The 17724-nt window shown below is 37.2% G+C and overlaps 1 protein-coding gene across 6 annotated transcripts in view; it reads left to right on the forward strand.

The window, feature by feature from the left end:
• Window positions 1-17724, forward strand: part of PTPRZ1 (protein tyrosine phosphatase receptor type Z1) — a 110082-nt gene that overhangs the window by 65681 nt on the left and 26677 nt on the right. For 5 of the 6 annotated variants that reach the window (XM_064656114.1, XM_064656116.1, XM_064656115.1 and 2 more), the window contains 3 exons: window positions 2501-2544; window positions 4698-8268; window positions 11951-12095. In XM_064656114.1, coding sequence (XP_064512184.1) covers window positions 2501-2544; window positions 4698-8268; window positions 11951-12095 — 3760 coding nt within the window. The remainder of the gene's footprint in view (window positions 1-2500; window positions 2545-4697; window positions 8269-11950; window positions 12096-17724) is intronic. The other variant, XM_064656119.1, reaches the window with a different exon arrangement.

Raw genomic sequence — 17724 nt, forward strand, 5'->3', positions numbered from 1 at the left:
AAACTAATTTAATCAAAAGAAACAGGCTCTAGTTTTGTTCTTGCCATGCCATTTATTACAAAAGTCAGTACAGAAATGAGAACAGCTTATGTTGTTCATATTATTCTACAATTACAGATCAAACTCTTTAAAGAGATTTTTTTGAAGATTTGCATTGAACATAAATGTAGGGAAATGGTTAACTTTTTTGTCTTTGTTCTATCATTTCTTCATCTGTTGTTGAAACAGAGTATGAAAAGACCTCTACAAAACTTTCTAATGATTTAATTATTTTATTGAAAAGTATAGAATAATCAATATATGTTCCAGAAAAAATAAACAAGCTTGTTCATCAACCTACATCCATGGATTGTATTTGGAGGTTGCAGTTCTTTTTGGTTGGGGAATGTTAGTATATTTCTAAAATCTCCTGTAAATCAAAAGCTCAGCAACAGGATTAACAGAACTTCTGTAGGTGTGTGTCTCTAATACTTTTGACAAATAAATTTCCTATGACCAACTAAATTTAAACAGGCTTTATAAAATTCCTTAAGATTTACTGTTGTTTTTATATAGTTTTTATATAAATGTATGCTAATGCCTCTCTGTGGAGAAAATAGCAAGAAACTACTTTTATTTGGTGGAATTTGAGAGCATGTGCCCTACTGTTTACTCCAGCACATTCAGAACAGTTTATTTTTCTAATCGAGTCTGGTTAAAGCTCAGCTCAAGAATAGAGACCACAAAAAGAATGGATAGCATTTCTCTGTATTATAAACATTTTTCAGACAAGTCTGTTGAGTATAGAATACATGGCATGGGTGTACTGTGGGAAGACTTTCAAACTAATGTCTACAATAATGATTTATGTCATTGAGAAGCCAGGGGATATCATTATCTCGTCTACCCCCTCCTTTCCTCCACTCCCCTCCCCACCCTGCCCTGGAGCCTTCTGGGCTTCCAGGAGTCAGAGGTAAGATAATTTTTATATATCTTGCTAATGAGAGGTCAATTCAGTACTTGGTAATTTATAAATGTTTGTTACAAAAGAAAAATTTATGAAGATTTTGCGCAGCATTGTTTAGTCATAATTTATTTGCGTGCTTTACTTTAGAAATGAAACTGTCTAAGCTTATTATTTGGATAAACTTCATCTAGTGTATGTTGCCTGTAGCACGTCTCAATTTGTTTTGAAAGGTAAATATGGACAGACCAAAGAGAATACAAATTAAGTCGTAGATCCCCATCTGACTTTGCAGAAATGAGAAATATGAAGATGACAACTTTATACTAGTGTATTGAGGAAACTTCATTTGGGAATTGTGGAGGAAATGCAGACATGGAGCTGTGTGCGATGCTATTGTTCAAATCGCTCCCCAGGCTGAGATCGGCATTTTCACTTAGTGCAAATGAGCCCTCAGACTATGTACTAGCATTTGTGTACAGATAGACTGCTAGAACATTTCTTAGGAAAAAGCCCTAGAAAGGTTCAGAACAGGAATGGACCTTTCTGTGTACCAAAGGAACAGTAGGATGCATTAGCACTGTGGAAAGGTTTAAATTCCCTCACTGTAGACCTGTGCCACTTCCTACCAGAGATTTGTACATTTCTTTCAACCTACTTTGAAGCTTTTCTTGCTGATCACCACCAGAAGTACACTATTGGATTTGGCCAAAAAGACAGAGAGAAAGAAGGCAAGAGACTATCTCTGAATTTAGAGAGAAGGACTTTCACCTGGGCTGTAGGAGATGAATGTCTTCATCCTGCTTCAGCTGTTATTTATTTATGAAAAGTGGGGATGACTCAAAAGCCTTTAGAGGAGTTCTTCAGAGAATGCCCAGTACATGTTTATTAGGGTCTTTTGTGGGATGTGATACAACTGGCTTCATGTCCTTAAATTAAATCAAGTGGAGTGTGAATTTGAAAAAGGCCATAAGCAGTGGCATCAAGGAAAGATGGGTCTCTTTGGTCTGCCCTGGCAGAGGCAGGCAGCCTGCTGCATGTTGAGTATGATGGCATGGCTGTTGCTCTAGTACCTAACTCCAAGCCTGGGTGCATAAATAAAGAATTTGCTGCATGAAAATTATAGAACAGATCATTTTACAAGAATATTTTCCAAGCTTTCAGGTTAAATGCAGAGAACTATTTGGTTCTCAAACTTATCATTTTTCTCTCTTCTGTTTTTCTGTATTAAACTGTACTTTCTTATGGAAAATGTTCTCATAAACTTGCCTTTCCCTCACCAAGATGTGGTTCCTCAGTGCAAATCCAACATGGGCTGCAGTATCAAATTAGAGCCAGGCAAAACTGCTGTGGCTGAATATGACCTGTCTAGATGCATTAGCATTGCTACCCTCAGTTCTCAACCCTGATGTTGGCCACTCCTCCAAACACAGTCCTATAAAACATCTTATACATGGTCTCAATAAACATATTAACTACTCTGTTGAGTCCTTCCAGAATTAATAATTCTGTCAATTTAAAATGTTCGATGATACGGTGTGTATTTTTGTTTTGTAGAGGCTGACCTCATTCCTGAACTGAATGAAACTGAAGAATATGAGGTATAGCATTCATTTATTTTTAAGAGAGAATTTCAAATAAATGCATTTCAACTAAATTGAAATCATATTCTGTGAAAATTCACAAAAATATATCACCAACTGAGTGTATTATCTGCATTTATATATACATACATATATATGCACATATACAACCTTTGAGCTATATTTCTTCCTAGATAACTATAGAGATACCTCAGTATTTAGTTCTCTGGGGCTGGAGATAGTTGGTGAAGCAAGGGATATCACACAATCAAGTTACAATCACCTGACAAAATTGTTCATTTAGCAGAATCAAACTGTCACCCAGTGTTAGGCTTTTTAGTTTGTTTAAAGAGAAGTTGACTTGCTTATGATGGTCTTATCACATAGTAAACTAAAGTAAGGGAGAAAGGCAATTGTGCTGAAGAGTGAGATTCATGTGTGTCTGCTATCAGTGTGTTATTGGTTGAATAGTCACTCCAAAATTCTTGGGGGGGTCATTTGCTTCTTGAACTCAAGTTAGACTTTACAATATAGCTCTGTTTTACACAATTTTTTATGACTTTATGATAATCTCTGAAGGCTTCATGTTCGGTAACTAGGTTTCTGGTGTCCCAGCAAGGAGAGAGATAAAAATACACAAGATTTTAACAATCTCTAATACCAATTTTGCAACATGGGCAGTTCCTGCAGTAAGACCTACATTGGTATCAAGTAATCCCTCAGAATTTGTAAGGAGGTCTATGACATCAATATTTTCATTGTGTGACCCTGAGATTAGCTCAGTTGGTTAGAGCGTGGTGCTAATAACACCAACTTCATGGGTATGATCCCTGTATGGGCCATTCATTTAAGAGTTGGACTCGGTAATCCTTGTGGGTCCTTTCCAGAATATTCTGTGATTTGACATGATTTAATCAAGTCCTTGTAGTTAAGTAGGCAGTCTGTGCTTATCTGTCTATCTCTTTACTCTCCCTTGCATTTGTGGACACTGAGTAACCAATAACATAGTCATTTCTCTGATGTAAGCTATGTATCTAGATTATTATATTGTACCTGTCAGGTTAGTAACTGAGTGCCAGTGAACCTCAATTGATTTTTACTTGAATCAAGAAAGTTTAAAAGTGCAGGCATCGCCCTACAGAAAGTAGATTTTCAGAAACAAGTTTGGGGACACAGAGTCTAGGTACTACTGTCCCTACATTTTAGATATTTAGTCCATAGAATGAAATCCAAACCTGAGTCATGTATGAGCTACCTGATATTGTGTGAGTGCACTACTACTAGTTCCTGGTACAAAAAGGGGCTGCAGTGTGAAGCACAGCTCTAGCCTAGTGGGTAAAGCCCTTGTTCTGCTGAGGCTGGGTAAAAGCAAACAACTCCTATTTGCTGAGTGCTTCAGCAGGTGTTTATCTTGGGCACTTTCTTTCAAAGGCTTTTTTGATTTTTTAAATTTTTTACATTTTTCTCCCTGCCGTGCCCTCTTCAGTGCAGGAGTGGATGATCTACTCAACCTAAACTATAGTGGAAGATGAGAAGTTGTTAGATTGATAACTGTGCCCAAATCTCCAGTCTCCTCAGTGTTTTCTCTCAACATATGCTTTTGAATAAAAACAGGAGGCATTGCCACCACATCACCAAGCCAGATCTTAAAAAAAAAAAAAAAAAAAAGGAGTTGGGACTGTATTTTGCAAGAGGCTCTGTGCTGTGTGTGCCTGTCAAAAACTCCCTTCAGAAAGTGAAGGTGTCCTTCAATCTAGTTTGCAGAATTGTGCTTGGACAGGTTTGATTGTGATGCAGGTCTAGATGGGGGCACAGCACAGAGCTGCAGGTGCTGCTGTGTCTGGGTCAAAGCAAAAATGCTTGCTCAGTGATTTAGATGCTTCCACATTATGTTTTTTGATTTGGTGTATGTAAAATGGGAGAGAAGATAAAAGGTTGGGGTTTTTTTTGATATTTTTCAAGAGAGAAGAGGATACCTGTTCTTTGCAGAAATACTTTCTTAAGTATGCTTAATACTTTTTTTAAGACCAGCAGTTTTCTCAAGTATTGTCTTGCTTTGCCCCTCTTATTTTATGGAGCCAGGAAAGTATATTGTTGCAGTTTTAGTTTTCATTTGGGTACAGAGTCTATAAACATTTTTAATTGTCTTCGGCTATGATATTTTTTCAAAGGATGAAGTTGATGAAAAGGAAACAGAGGTGGATGAAGAAACTGCAATGGTTCCTAGCACTGACAGTACAATAAACCAGTTGAGGAGAGATTTCCAGGTGATTACATCCAGCTACAGTCAAGAAAAAATGGGGACAAATCTCCATGAAGCTAAAACAAATCGATACTTAACAAGAGAGGAAGAATTGCATAGCAAGGATAATGTTTTCAAAGCAGTTTATTATGCTACTTCTCCACCTGTTGGTGAAATTTCTGAAGAGGAAGATCATTTTTTGGAGTCCCAAACAATTACTGGAATTCCTCCTCAGCTCATCGACTCCACCAAAGGCGTAGAAGAAGAATACATATACCTTTCTTCAGGCACTGAACCAACAAGGATAGCCACTACTGGCCACAGTGATGAAGATTTCTTACTGTCTCCTTTTAAACCTGATGAGGAATCTGATGACTTTTGGAGTTCAGTTCCTACCACTTCTTCAGCACAGCTGGTTACAGAGGAGACCTCCCAAGAAGATACCCTTCCTTCAGGAAGTCCAGATATAAGTGTGCATGATGTTGTTTCCCAAGGCTCCATTAAGTATGTTTCAGAAGGTGCAGCACCCTCAAGCTCTGATGAGCCTCCAAAGCATACTTCAACTGATGGATATTTATGGCTTCATAATGCTACAGGTCCAACAACTCAATCTGTTGATACATCAGCTAGTAGGCAATTGTCTCAGATCAGTTACACTGATGCTTATGTAGAGGCATTAAAGCCAACTACATTGCCCTCTTCCAGCAGCCCAGTGATTTCACAAGACACTTCAGATGCGGATTTAGAATTGCCACATTATTCTACCTTTGCTTTCTCCTCTGCTGAATTATCACCTCACTCTATCTCTTCAAGCTCTGGAGAATTTGGTTCTGCTTCTGCTGCCAGTGAGGTACTCTCTCAGACAACTCAGCCAGTCTATAATGGTGAGATACCTCTTCAACCTTCCTACAGTAGTGAAGTGTTTCCTCTAGTCACCCCTTTATTGTTTGACTCTCAGATGCTCGACTCTACCCCTGCTACATCAGATAGTGATGTGACCTTGCATGCTACACCTGTATTTCCCAGTGTTGATGTGTCATTTGAACCCACCCTGTCTTCCTATGATGATGTACCTTTGCTTACATTTTCCTCTGCTTCCTCCAGTAGTAAAATGTTTCACCGTTTGTATACAGTTTCTCAAATGTTTCCACAAAGTGCTACTCCAGCTGTTGCAAGTGATAAGGTGTCCCTGCATGCTTCTTTGACGTTGGCAGAGGGTGATACATTAATACAGCCAAGCCTTGCTGAATATGCTGATGTGGTGTCACATCAGACCACTCATGCTGCTTCAGAGACACTGATATTTGGTCATAATAGAACTCACATATTTTCTCAAGTTGAACCATCCAGCAGTGATTTAAATGTGCATGTACTATCTACAATGTCTGAACTTCCTTATGCTTTGTCTGGTAATGTGGGCTCCCTCCAAAGCTTTACTGTTTCATATGGCTCTTCAGAATTTGTGCATGATTCTGTTGACATATTTCATCAAGATCCTTTATTTAGCAGCTATAACAATGTACTGGTGCATAAACCTTCTTCTGTAATATCACAAGCTGATACTTTGCTGCAGCCTACACACTCTCTATCTAGTGACATGGATTGGTCTGAAGCATACTCTGGTAGTGAGTCCCTTTTGCCTGATACAGATACTTTGATGATACTTAATGTTTCTTCCTCTGATTCTGTAGATGAGATTCTATATGAATCGTCTGGGTTTAGTGATGTTAATAACATGCTTCAAAAAGGTGATGTTATATATGGAGATGAGAGAGAACTGAAAATTTCCTCCTCCTTAAGTGAAGTGTCCTCCAGTGCTCAAAGTAAAGTGATACATGAACTTTCTGCATCTGTTTCTAATAATGATGTAATTAAGCAGAATACATCTCTGCAAGAAAGCCCACTTCCTGTTTCTAGCACAAAGGGAATACTTCCAGTCTCTTTTGCTTTTCCCACTACTAAGATATTTGATGATGATATTAGTAAACTTACAGAAAATCACCTTTCTGTTCAGCCTTTGCATGTTACAACTCCGGCCTTTGACGACACTTTGCTTAAACCTATGCTTAGCGCAAGCTCAGATCAAGCTCTCTCTGCCCCTGCTTATAGCAAAATGTTATCCTCGACTCAGCTGTACTTTTATGAGACCTCAGCTACCTTAAATAATGAAGCGTTACTGCAGTCCTCCTTCCAATCTTCTGACGATGGCACTCTGCTTAACACAGTTGCGGTTGTGCATAGTGATCCGGTATTGGCTGAAAGTTCAAGGGTTCATAAAGATAGTTCTACATTTGACCAAATATTGCATCAAATGGCACCAGGTTCTGCTACAACTGAAATCAAGCTGCATCCTACATCTCCACCTTCTGTTGCTGATATGATGTCAAACACTTTTAGTAAGCCCACAGCGTCACTTCAAGGTTTATCTGTTTCTTATGCGAGTGAGGAGTATGTTTCATCCAGTTTGTTTAACAGTGAAGTTTTTCAGAAGGTTATGCCTTCATTGTACAGTAGTGATGTTTCAATCCAGCTGACCAGTTTAGAAAATACAAATGCCTTTCCCCTCCAAGCAGCAAATGCCGTAACAACTCCCTTACTAAGAGGTGATACATTACCACATGTAGCTACTCCTACAGACAGCCGTATCTCTTCAAGTGTTTTTGAAACAAGTGAGGCTGCCAGTGTCTCTTCAAGTTCCACACTTGGTTTTGATCCTGTTCATATGCCTGCAGTTGTTTCTGTTTCTGATGTGTCTGTTCATCACACTCTTCCTTTACCAAATGTACATATTTCAGTTACGGGTGTTCCTTCCAAAAGTGAAATCCCCGTAACTTTGAGTAGTTTGCTGATTCCTTCTAGAGAATCCTCTGGGTTGTCTCCCAGTATCATGTCCAGTACCGATTTGTGGCCTCCTGTAGTTGAGGATGACTACGATGAATATGATGATGGCTTCCCTGTAAGTAACTGTATCTCATGCACTTCCCATAGAGAAGATGAGGATATGGTAGTAGAGGATCAAAATACAAAGGTAAACAATAACGAGGATCAGAGTAACCTAATTATAAGCTCACATTCTGAGAAACCTGAAGAAGATAAATTTTCAGCTGCTGCATCAGACAGTCAGATAAACCATGCCATGGACAGACGTAATTATACATCCATACCAACTTTGACAGCAAGCGTGATACCTAAGAAGCACAACGACCCAACAGTTTTGGAGAACCACTTTCAGACTTCTAGTGTCCAGTTGCAAAACACATCAGAGTCTAAGTCTTGGGCTGTTTTTACAAGTGATGAAGAAAGTGGTTCTGGCCAAGGTACCTCAGATAGCCTTAATGATAATGAAACTTCAACAGATTTCAGTTTTCCTGACTTTAATGAGAGAGACACTGAAGGGGCAGTTGAAGCAGGTAACTCAGAATTAACTCCTGGATCATCACAGTCATCAGCCTCATCTGTTACTAGTGATCACTCATCAGTATTCAACATCTCTGAGGCAGGTTAGTTATGGATAAGTCTAATGAATACCGTGGGATGCTGTGAGGGGATACTTTTGTGCTGTAGAAAATCAGGTTTATCTACAGATAATAAAAAGAGAACATAACAGTGCCAGTAAGTGTGATTAAGGAAGCATTGGGGAACGAGGTGAATGCTGAGCTGGATATCTTGTGAATGCTACTTTTGGCTACTTAAAACTGCACCTGAAATATTCTGCAGTAAGAAGATTCATAGTCTGCTTTTGGATAGATGCATTCTGTCAGCAGAAATTGAGTGATGCAAAATCTAAAACCAGAATTTTTGCGGTGCTAATTGTTTCATTTTAGTTTTAAAGGTTTGAGAGGGACTTAGGTTCTCTGTTAAGTTCTCTGTACAAAGACAACTGCTGACCTTATGGAAATAACACAAGAGGAAAACATGCCTCTGCCAGAGGAAACATACCTCTGAGATTCTGTTTTAAACTTACAGCAGCACATTGTTTTTTATTTTCTAAAAGGTATTGAACAGGGAAGAAGATGCTTGCCTGATTCTGATTCAATTTAATTTTAAAAAATATTAATTTTTATTCTTACTGCGTATGCCACTTTCATATTTCAGTGAGATGCAGAATTTTTGTGCCAGATTTGCATATTCCCAAAATAGAGCCAGATTCTCCTCTATCTGTTTATACTCAGTGCTATTTTCCAATTTATTCCTCTAAAAGTCAGCAAGAGTGTTTGTGACCGGTGCTTCCAAGGATAAAGTCAGAAGGCAAAACTGATAACACATTTCCTTTGTATTTAAAAATGCACTGTGGAAAATCTGAAGTATTCGGACACGTGTTTTACACTGCTTCTTGTTAGAGAATTGAAAATCCGAGAGTCAAGTTAAAAATCATCTATGATGTATGGGGGAAAAAAAAGAAAAAAAAAACAAAAAACAGAAAAACACCCACCCAACCAACCAACCAACCAAAGAACAAACCAAGAAACAAGACTGAATTTGTATTTTAGAAAATAAATTGAATTTCCATTAAGTACTCACGGCACCTGTAGAGGGCAGTATCATTCAACTAAACCCACTAAAGAATGGAATCCACAAAGCAGGGAAAGTGTCGGCCCAGTCCTACAAGTAAATACACAGTTATGTCACATGACGTCATATTACTTGTAAACAACAGTATCCTAATATGAAAAGGTGGTAAATTGGCACTCTATATAGCTAGGGCTAGTAGAATGTGAAAAATAGAAAATAAAAGAAAATAGAAAATATATTTAAATTAGTAGGAATCCTAACAAGATAGCTGTTACAAGACTAAATCAATAAGTGAATTAGTTCAGTGGGTAAATAGTTACCACTTTGTGTAAAATACATAACATTTCTTTAAAAATAAGCAAGAATAACATCAATATTTCAAAACCTATGTTACTAGTATGAATGAGTGTTACCATAAGATACTTGGAGTTTATATAATGGGTGTCATTTGAATTGTTCTCAGAAGTAACTCAAAAAGGCTTATACAATGCTGGAGGAGGAGGAGTACAACAGACTTAGTTTTTCTTCTAGATACTCTTGAAAGACATTAGAGAGTATCATTTCATGTACATTATTTTTTCCAATAAACAATGCCAAATACTGTCTTTTAATAAACTGAAAAATTAATTTGAGAATGTCTAACATGGTCTACTGTAAATCAAAGACATACTGGCTTTATTAAATTTTAAAGAAATGAAACAAAAACAAACAAAAAAGAACCTCTCAGCTGAGAACTTATTTATATGTTACAGTGGATTTACTGGAAATTAACGAAATGTCTTCTTGTTGTGACCATTACAGAAAAAAAGTTTTCATTTAAACTTCTCTCAGTCTTGTAGTTGTTGATGCATAATTATGCTTGTTCTGAACTAAGATTTTATCTGTAAGACCTCTGTAGCTACTTAAACCTTTCAACTTCGGTTGAAAAACTAGGAGAAATTAATAGAAAGAAATATATGAAAGATCCACACACATCAGTTATTAGAAATAAATCTACCATAGATGAGACTGCCTTTTCAGCTGCCATCATTGGAATGATGTACAAATAGACAAGAAACCCTGTGTTACAGGAGAAGCCTGCCCTTAATTAACCACAGGAGGAATCCTAATAGGATTTGGTCATGCAGTTTGAAGGAGTCCTGTCATTATACAGATAAGATTGGGTTTTGTGCTGTGAATTGGTCCACAGCTGGATAATCTAGTATGACTGTTTCAGTGGGATCATATTATGTTCTCTCATGCATACGTATAGTTTTTTCTGAAATCAATAAGTACTGATTTTAACCCATTCACTGGAAACTCAGGGACAGATTTTTTCAGAAGTAACTTGTGCCTTAATTACTTTGTCTACTGAGCTGCAGGATTTAAAGAGTAGTGATTGATGTGGGTGTTAAGAGTGCTTTGAATTAAAAGCAAGATGTCTGCAAGATCAGAGCCTAGACCTTTTTGCATATGAAGTTCTGAAAGCCCCTAAACTCAAGAAAATGCAAGCAACCAGAGAGCTGCCTGGAAATCTGTACAGGGTGAAGCCATTTGTTTTTTGACATCCTATTTAGAACACACCGCTTGCTGTCTTTTTTTTTTTTCCAGATCCAACTCCATTCCTTCCTCCATTTTGTGTGAGAGCTTTTTATTCCTGTTGAATTGGTCTCTTGAAATCCCAATGCAGCGTAGCTGATTTCTAGACAGCAAAATTCTGCTCCTATACAGAAAATTCATTGAATTAGGACTATTCACAAAAGCAGAAAACATTCCAGAGGTTTAATCCTAACAAGTGCCTTTTAACTCACATAATGGTCACAGATCACAGTAAACTGCACAGATTGAAAAAAAAAAAATTAGTTATTGTTAGTCAAAGTCACAGCTTTAAAAAGTTTACTTTTTAAGGTATGACCGAAGTTAAAAATGCAGGATTGATGTCATCCACCATTGTGTTTTCTTCTTTAATGAAATTATAGAATATATTGTTTTAATTTTCATATGCTCAAATATTTTGTTCAACCAGCATTACATGGCTCACAGAAACATGAAATCTAAGCAATATCTAAATAATAATTCAGATTATTACCTCCACTTGTAAAGATGGAGGTAGGAAATTTAATTCTGGCTCCAGTATAGTTGAGGGAGGAGGTGCACCAATTGGATTCAAAGGAAGCAGGATGTATCTATAAGACAAGTTACAGAATGGGCAATGGATTAAAATACAGAAAGCTTAACTGCAATGCAGCAAGCACATAAGAACTATTGCAAGAAAATTTTCCTATTAAACTATTAGCCAGAGAAGTGATTTGCATTATATGAGTGACAGATTAATATCAATTCCAATGCACATTCCAATATTACATTTTCAGATTTTTAACTCATTTGGCTTTCAGCTAATAAACAGATGAAAATAAAAAACTTTCTTCTATATTTTAACAACAATCTGCTATTCTTACAAAGAGAAGTCTCCACTGCTGGAAAGCTGAGTCACATGATCTTGAGTACTTTGCTTTACCCTCTATCTGCTTATTCTCTGTAAGCTGGTTTGCAAATGTATACACTTTCTGCAGTATGTAGTAAAAAACAGAGGTAAGTGGTATTAAGTAGGCTCATTATAAGACACATTCACTCGTGCTGTGCATTTCTCAGAATTTAAACATGGACTGTTTCAATTTTCTCTGACTGCAGAGGCAAGTAATATTAGCCATGAGTCTCGTATTGGTCTAGCTGAGAGTCTGGAATCAGAGAAGAAGACAGTTATACCACTTGTGGTCGTATCAGCCCTGACTTTTATCTGTCTAGTGGTTCTTGTGGGTATTCTCATTTACTGGAGGTAAGTTGTTTTTTGGTTGATCTTTTATTCAATTCTAAAGAGCTCTGATTTGAAAACTGTGACTGGCATTATTGAGCTGGTTTATAGGACAGAGACTGGATCTTGTCTCTCACAATGTCTTCATATTGCTTTCAGTGCCATAAAGAAGACAAAATAAGGTGGTTTCTGTCCAAAGCACTCAACTGCAATTCTTTTTCTTTGCAGAGGGTTTAACCACTGCAAATAGTTTATTTCCATATTAAGAGATTTTAGTAAACAATTACTTATGATTATTAATCACCTAGAAGCCAAGTGACTTAGAGCACTGGGAAGAGCAAGAGGTAGAAGAAAAATAAATAGCATGGCATGGGGTTTTTTCTATCTTTCCAATTCATTAACAGTTAAAAAAGGTAGTTGTTGATTCAGAATGAGAATCCATGGTCCTCAATAGGACTGTGTGAATAAGCAATTCATAGACTACTGTAGGAGTTTCTGTAGCTGACATTATATACAAGCTAGAAATGGGAGAGTTTAGTGATACTATAATAGTGTAACTGTTTGAAGATCACTTACTGAGTAGCTGTTATGATGTTCTGTGATTAAAAAGTTGTTCTACTTTGTGATTCTGCCAAACCAAAATTAGCCCACCAGCCTTTCCAACCTTTTAGCAGGTAACTAAGGATGTGTTTCTTGTGCACACACATACTCAGGTTTCTTCATGGACATGTTTTTCTAACTTAATAAATTGATATGCCAGTAAGAAAAAGACATAGGATAAAGAGAATTTATAAGTATAAGAAGTCATGATAACATAATCAGTGAGAGTGTGAAAATGCTCTGTGTGTAATCAGTGAATGTGTGAAATACTGCAAGTTGGCCTGAGCTAAAAGCATATCAGGAATCTATTTGGCAGTATGTGGCACTGATCCCAGCCTTTGGCACTCTTTTGTTGGTTCTAAAGCCAGTCTTCCTAGGGACATGTATGCTTAAGCTCTCAAAACCCGTGCACTTTTTCAAGTGTGGAAATTCTCAGGGACGAAGTTCAGTGGTGAACCAGAAGAGGGAAATAAGTTGCAAAAACTTCCTGCCATGGAGGTTTTTGCTGTTCAGTGATTGCCTGGAACCTGATCCTGTCACTGCTTCTGCTGTGCTAACACAGAAACCAGCAGTCAGAAACAGGACCTTGCTCTTACAAGAACTGTACAAAGAAGGGGGAAGACACACTTAAACATCTCACAGAAGCTTCCAGAGCTTGTTTCTTCCTCCCCAACCCCCACTAATCCCGCTTAATATAAAATGCAAAAAAATGGTGGAGAACAAGTAAAGAGACTCAGACTACACTTTCCAAGCTACTGACTACTGTAGTCTCCGTATGTGATGTCCAAGTTGTGCTTACTGACTTTTCTTCTAGTCTCCTGACACTGGTTTTCTGTTGGCCTATCAGGATATGTCCTACATGGGGACAGAACACATTCCATCCCTGAACAGACTAGGCTTGAGAAATTGAGTTCAAGCTTCCTTTTTTCCAGGCAAGTGTGCTAGTGAGTCAGTCAGCAATTACCATGGTTAAGGACACTTCTGAAAATGAACTTTGATAAATATTTCTTCTGTTTTCCCAAGTAGAAGTTAATTCTCATAATAATTGCAGAACTCATTTCTTAGTTTATGTCTAGTTGGATAATTATACTGTCCATCCCAGGATTTCCAGCCAACCACTTGCATACTGAGAATCTTTTCGTGTCTGTCATGTTATGCAACATGAATGTTCATATTTATCTTCCAAAGGGGTTCATCCCTGATGCTGAACAGTATTTGAAATCTCTTCTATTTGCCAAAGAACACCATCCATTTAAAGACCCAGATTGTACAATTCAGTTCTAGTAATCCTACACATTACAAGCTTGTTTTTGTTGAATAACATGGTGTTCATTTTGTATTCTTTTTCTGAGAATGAACAACTCTGTAAAGCGGGTCTTTCAGAATAAAATAAAAATCCCGTTAGCAATAATATCTTCTTGAATGGAATTTAATCTTTTCTGTATTTCTTGTGTACTACAAAATAAAATATGGAGCTCTTTTATTGATAATCCTCAACAAAATTCTCTTGGCATTATGATAACACCAGTAACTATTTCTTATTTCAGGGGAATGAAACATAAGAAGTATGTATTGTAGGTAGGACTTGGTAGTCCTCTTTCAAAGTTACCAAGACCCTCACCTCTTTGTAAAGCATGGAAAAAACCAAGATATTAACTTCATTGCTATGCAGTTTTTATTAAGCCTGGAAAATATTACTAGAAAGTCTGTAATATTTTTTGTGGTTAGATTTATATTATTTTGAAATAGTTGAGGTAAGCTGTCAATGTTTCTTTCTGTAATGCTCTTTTATTTTTTTTTTAATTTGGGCCAATTATTTTCACTTATTAAAGTTCATAAAAATTTTATGTTTTCAAGAAGTTATCCTATATTCCTTTTTCAACAGTAGTCAGTTAAAAAAGCATTGGTATATCCTAGCTGGTTATTTGAGTGAATAATGCTTTGGGTTGTTTCCGCTATTAACTCCGAATATGAATATGCAAAAGGTGTGTTATTTGGTTTAGAAAACCAATAACTACAAAGAGCAACAAGTTCTAATCTCTCAAGGTTAAAGAAAGGCAAAATTATTTTGTTCTTCACTTGAATGACTTGTATTAGAAAAATAATTCTATACCATCTGTTGTTTGGGTTTTGGGGGTTTTTTTACATGAAATTGTTAATCAGCACTTGAGGAAATTCCTCAATCTCTTCCCTATGCCATTAGGCACAGTTTCAATCTTTTTTTGGTAAAATATTAATTTTTCTAACAAGGATGAAAACTTCTAATGGCAAAATTGTCTAAAGATTGACTAATTACCAGTAGGAAAATACGCAATTTTGAACTACTCTGTTTCTGTGTATCTTTTGTGATTCAAGCAATTTTCAAGTAATTTCATTTTCCTTTAATTTCTTCAGCATGTGTAAGATTACAGTGGAATAAACAAGAAGATTCTTTTGCCTGTTTAATGGTCTTGTTGTCCAGATAGACTTTTTTTAAAGCTTTAGAGAGAATTTTCTGTCCAAATCTAGAATTTATCCATCTTTCTCAGTATCTGTCTACTTGACTGAGTCCTTGCAGCAGAGATGCAGGAGGAGTATTTGAAAGTACTTGCTCTGTTCTATTCTGGATGGCTTCATTATTACCATATTTCTTAATTAATCGGATTTGTGCAGATCAGTTTTATAATAGTCACTGTAAGAAGAGCTTGGAGAATAGTAGAACGGTAGCAGTTGTCAGCTGTGGGAGTTGTACCATTCAAAATTCTTTTCCAATGAATATATGTGAACTCTAGTAAAAGACTGGCTGTAATAACACTAACTGCAAACTGCTAATGCCTTCCAGCTACATTTGTATCTGTAGACTTACTGAATATCAGCTGACTGTCATGCAGGCTCTTACACATCTCATGACAGCAACACATCAGAAATTACCAACCTGATGGCAGACAACACCCTGAGTAGCCATTTAACTTTTAACTTTTCTCTACTACCCCGTATCTTTGAAACAGAACTGTCAGAAAATGTTCATTTCCTTATTCATTATTTGAACTGATGCCTTGAGTCCTGTGATAAGTTTATGGGAACGGAGTTGAGAACCCTCTCTAAGGATGGTTAAACTTGCACATGGAGAAACACTAAAATCAGATTTAAATTCACAAAGGCCACACTCATTCATCCATGAAGGAAAAATTTTTCAACAGTGTGACATCAAATTATAAATAAAAGTGTTGTAAAATCTGACAAAATTCCAGCTGACAAGCACATAAAAATTAATTGTAGCCATTTAAAAATTGAATAATTGGCATCATTGGATCCATTGAAGAGCCATTTGAAGATCCTTTGACTCTATCAGATCTTTAAATTATCTGAACCTTTTAAAAGTAAATTCAAATAAGTGTTTGAGAATGCTTATTGGTACATAATCCTATGAGCTCAAAAGAAGTTCTCAGAGAAGTAACTATGCCTCTAAGACCATTCTTGGCAAGCAGGGGATGTGCAAACACATCCTCTCACAGATGCCTCTTGACTTCCAAGGTTCCACTCCCTTCCTCAGTCCGTGCAGCAGCAAACACCATGCACATATGCACGTTCCCATGCACACACAGCGTCGTGCTCTTTGCCTGCCTCAGTGACAATCCCAGTTAAGCTCTGAGCAATCCCTGCCCTGGGGGAGAAGTAGGCAGATATCCTCAGCCAAGGTCAAGGGGCCCAAATTCTGGAAAAACAGTCTGAGGTTTAGTCTTGTCCAAAGTTCCCATTGAAGTGCTCATTCAGATCTAGTGTCCCTCCTGTTAGACAGAAGCACTGCTGCTGCTGCTTGCCTTCCTATACAGATCCAGACACTGTAATTAATTCAATGGCTTAGCACCATCTCCATATATAAAGTGTGTGATCGAAGAAGTGCTGTGTCTAAATTACAAATTACAGTTTTAGGTTGAAGATCTAAATTCTGTGATGAAAGGTGTAAATTAAATAATCGGTTTAACATTGAGTGATGGGACCTTTGTCTGGAAGTTTGAAATAGTCATCACTTTTTTCATTAACAACAAGTGATAATTAACGATATGTGGATATTAGCATTAGGTTTAATCATGAAGGCTTTCACTGCTGATGCAGAAGCAGATGGAGTGCCTATTTGTGAATCTTATTATAGGTTAAGTCAACTGCTATGAATTTGTCTCAAATGCGCTAAGGGTGTAATTTATTTTCAGCCACAATTAACTTGTTAAAGATTAAAAATACATTGGTTCAGTGACAGATAATGAGTGTATGGCATATTATGGGGACATTTTAAGTACTACTTTAGAGGTGAAAGCAATTATGCTAATTAAATTCTTTATAGCTCAATCTTTTCTCAAGCAAGGAGGTGACAAAACTCTGTAATGTTAGTCCATAAACTTTAGGTATGACCATTGTTCACAAGCAGTAGATATTTGGGGAAGGACACTTTTTGGGTTTGGAGCTTTAGCATCAGGGTGGTTGGCATGTTTGGTTGGTGCTATTTTTGATAAGCATAGTACAGCATTCGCTGTGCCCAGCAGGCAGAGCCGGACTTTCCAAAGTGTTTGATGATTTAAAGTACTTTGGCACTTGCCTACATTTTGGACATTCACACGCAGTCCTGAGACTAACTCTTGAGTCTTATGCTGTCAGTGAGACAGCCTCTCTCACCTCACCAGCCACTAACTAACTGTAAGGTGGTAGACTCTTTAAAAATTAGAAAGGTGTTCCCAGGCACATCCTGAATGTGTTCTTGGTCTGCATCCAAAATTGCCATTTTTTAAGTAAAACCAGCTAGGTAACAGATAGCATTGCTCCAAACTTCTCGTGCAAAGCCAAAGCTTCTCTGTAAACATCACAAATATGCTTTGAGAGGATTCTAGTTTCAAATTAATTTGTCCTGTGAATCACCAGAACTGTTTTGTGTGCCACAGTTTTCCCTTTGATGTAGCTGCCCACTTCTTGTGTTTTAAGAGAATCCATATTGTACACAGATCGAAAATTCCCAACAAATTCCGAGATTATGGGCATGTTTCCCAGAGGCTTAATTCAAATAAATTTACCAAAGTCTTTA

This window comes from Pseudopipra pipra, chromosome 5 (genome assembly GCF_036250125.1).
Source record: "Pseudopipra pipra isolate bDixPip1 chromosome 5, bDixPip1.hap1, whole genome shotgun sequence".
In the NCBI taxonomy this organism is placed as follows: domain Eukaryota; kingdom Metazoa; phylum Chordata; class Aves; order Passeriformes; family Pipridae; genus Pseudopipra; species Pseudopipra pipra.